Here is a 3,309-nt window from a genome sequence, read left to right on the forward strand (position 1 = left end):
GTGCATACACTCCTGTGAGGCTTCTCCCTGATTGTCCACACAACTCCACCACACCCCAGGACACTTGTTTCTGCTCCACCAAGTTCACTGCCGGGTATCTTTTGAGATTCACAGCAGCCCCTCTGGCAAATGAAGGGATGCTTGGGGAGGTTGGGTAACTCGCCTGAAGCCACAAGGCAGTTCATGGCAGAGGCAGAACAGGAACCTAGGTCTGTGGGCTCCAGGCCTTGCTTGGTCTCAGTGCAGCGGTAACGTCTTTCTCTCCTTACAGAGAGGCATCATGGGCTTCTGGACGTCCTCCCACTTCTTGGCTTTCAGCATCTTGGTCCTGTGCCAGGCAGGCGGCCTCCAGGCGGCACCATTCAGGTGAGGCAGCCTGAAGCCACAGAACATTCCCCTTCTACTGCCCCTGAGATCTGGCAGTTCTGTGCCTCTGAAGTCACGTCACAAGGCTACTGGTGAATTAAGACCCTTGTGGATGTTGAATTCAGCCCTGCAGAGGGGTAGTGAGGGTGGAGGGCACATCCTCAGGAAAAGTCACAGGGACCAGGAAGCTTTGCTGTTTATCCTGGGGAGGAGGCAGGCAGGGGCTCAGAGCCTCTACTGGGTTTGCTTCCCCTCCCCAGGTCTGCTTTGGAGAGCCTCCCAGACCCCACGGGGCTCAGTGAGAAGGAAGGCCGCCTCCTGCTGGCTGCCCTGGTGAAGGCCTATGTGCAGAGGAAGACCAATGAACTGGAGCAGGAGCAGGACCAGGAGGAGATGGAGGGCTCCAGGTAAGGCCCCCCACTCTGCCCTGGCATATCCGGAAGGGCATATCCCAGAGAGGTAGGAAAAACAACATCTGGCCAGGAGTCCAGCAGGCTGTGGTTGTTCACCAGGCCCTGGGGCGCAGCCGTGCTCAGGCTCCGTGGAAGACAGAGGTCCAGGTGTAGCTGAAGAGACTGGTTAGACACATTAAAAAGGTCCATTCCTGAAAGCTGTTAGGAAATGGAATGGGGAGCTACAGAACCCCTTACTCTGGGCATTGGTCTTGCCCTACTGAGGAGAACTCCCAGCACTGGTTGACTTGGGACAGGTAAGTGTGAAACCAGGGGATGGACTCAGTGTATCTCAGGATGTTTTAGAAATTTAACCTGTGTGTGTTGTTCTTTCACACCCACAAGGAGTCTTCATTGCACATTTGCAAGGTGATGCCAAAGGCCTTGCAGAGGGTGGGGTCGGGTAGCACAGTGTCTGAGGTAGGTCTGAGGTGTTTAGATGTGTAGGATCTGTGGAGATGCGCATGTTGTCCTGGGTCAGACACCCTTCCCCAGCCTCACCTCCCCATGTCCCCTGAGCTTGAAACACACACGCCAGCCCCAGCCTGGCCATGGTCCCGCCGGGTCTGAGGCATGATATGCACATGCAGCTACCCTGGAGCATCTCGGTGCAGACATGAGGACTGACATATGGCAGCATGAGGAATGCTAGAAAAGGCTACCCCTTCCCCACCGCAGCCCTTCCCCACACTGCCCTGGCTCAGCAAACCTCCAGGTTCTCTTAATGGAGGATGTGTGAGCTGCACTGCTGCCTGCCCCCCCCGCCCCCGCTCGAAGTGCCCCCTCCCAGGTTCAGCCTTCTGCATGACTGCCCTCGGGGGCGGACCCAGTGCATGGTGTTGTCTGGCATGTCTTTTCCCTGCAGCCTGGACAGTTTCCGAGCTAAGCGGTGCAGTAATCTGAGTACCTGTGTGCTGGGCACATACTCGAAGGACCTCAACAACTTTCATACATTCTCTGGCATCGGCTTCGGGGCTGAAACACCTGGGAAGAAAAGGGACATAGCCAGCAGCTTGGAGAGGGGCCATTAACCCACTTTGGGGCGCCCGAGGATGCCAACCGAACTCCTCCCACTCCTTCCTGCTTTCCCTTCTTGCTCCCATTGATGAACTTAATGCAGGCAAAATTCACTTTGATTGGTCTTCAAGCTGGTATTGGTAGCTTTGCTCATGACAGCGAATACTGGGGATCTCAGGATGGAAGGGAAGAGAGCAGGACTCCTAGACCAGGTTAGAGGTAAGAACGAGGGAAGCTTTTTGAGATCCCAGAGGATTTCAAGGCAGAGTCCTCCAATTTCTGCTTCATCCCTCATGCTTCATCACTGATGAATAAACCTATTTTCTAAATGGATTTGCACTGTGGTGTCATTACTCTGGTCCCTGTCCGATGCTTGAGAGTGACCAGAACCTATACTCAAAAGTAGCTCTAGCCTCAGGGTAGCCGGATACAGGCCCTGGTGAGTGGTCCCTGGGAACCAGCTCCACCATCAAGAACAGGTGTGCTGAGGAGCAGGTAACCACTTCTGGGGGAGGATGCTGCACCCCTGCTCTCTGGGCCTCTTCCAGGTAAGACTTCAGGGAATTTTCATTTTCCCGTGGAAGGTGGTTCTGTTGGTGTCTGTGGCTGCTCTGTGGCTGCTCTATGCTCTTTGCATGTCTTGGGGTAGGGCTGGGCCTTGGGTGACCACTTCCTCCCGGTTCTAAATGGACTGTATGTAAGCGACAACAAGTGCAGGTTTCAGTACATGAGTCCTGGAGTCTAGCTTAGCACTGGGTTTTTTCTTGTTCTTTTTCTTTAAGTTTTGTATTTAAACTCCAGCTAGTTAACATGCAGTGTGACACTAGCTTCATGTGTAGCATATCGTGATTGCACACTTCCATACCATTGGCACTGGGTGTTTTTCACTGAGGTCTCTGGGCAGGGCTCCTAGCGAAAGCTGCCAGGCCATTTCTCCTAACAGCTTTGATAATTGCATTTAGGAGAAACTCTTAGTCTTATGTGGTATGTCAAAGAGCTGCAATTCTCTTTATGAAGGCCCCACGGGGCAGGCTCCTGCCTCTTGCCTCTCGCCTCTCACTGACAGGCCTTGTCTTCTTTCTCCATCCTGCAAATTAGCATCACTGCCCAGAAGAGATCTTGCAACACTGCCACCTGTGTGACCCATCGGCTGGCTGGCTTGCTGAGCAGATCTGGGGCTGTGGTGAAGAACAACTTCGTGCCCACCAATGTGGGCTCCGAAGCCTTTGGCCGTCGCCGCAGGGACCTTCATGCCTGAGCAGCTACCGGACTCCAGGAAGAAGGTGACCGCCCTTGTGCTGTCGGATGGGAGGGGAAGGAATTTGGAGGTTATGATCCACATTTTGAAACCCATTGGACCTGGTAGGGCCTTCAGATCCCTTCTTTCCAATTATATTCTTCCTTCTGAGTAGTGAGTTTCTTCTGCAAGTGAGCCTGAGATCGGAGCACTAGGATTGGCTGCGGACATGCAGGG

At 53.9% G+C, this 3,309-nt stretch overlaps 1 protein-coding gene across 1 annotated transcript; it reads left to right on the forward strand.

The window, feature by feature from the left end:
* The first annotated feature begins 280 nt into the window (after positions 1-280).
* LOC123791640 (calcitonin gene-related peptide 1) lies at positions 281-3,093 on the forward strand. Its single transcript, XM_045796486.1, has 3 exons — positions 281-366; positions 627-773; positions 2,934-3,093. Exons 1-3 carry the CDS (start codon positions 281-283, stop codon positions 3,091-3,093), a joined length of 393 nt encoding a protein of 130 aa, XP_045652442.1.
* Positions 3,094-3,309: the final 216 nt, after the last annotated feature.

The sequence above is a fragment of the Ursus americanus genome, chromosome 24, assembly GCF_024610735.1.
Source record: "Ursus americanus isolate L20-20 chromosome 24, mUrsAme1.1.p, whole genome shotgun sequence".
Lineage (NCBI taxonomy): Eukaryota > Metazoa > Chordata > Mammalia > Carnivora > Ursidae > Ursus > Ursus americanus.

Bases quoted from the DNA above. Each gene is read 5' to 3' on its own strand.
- LOC123791640 (XM_045796486.1), top strand. From the start codon at position 281: ATGGGCTTCTGGACGTCCTCCCACTTCTTGGCTTTCAGCATCTTGGTC. The intron at 367-626 runs GTGAGGCAGCCT...TCCCCTCCCCAG, and splicing joins CTCCAGGCGGCACCATTCAG to GTCTGCTTTGGAGAGCCTCC. The intron at 774-2,933 runs GTAAGGCCCCCC...CCTGCAAATTAG, and splicing joins GAGGAGATGGAGGGCTCCAG to CATCACTGCCCAGAAGAGAT.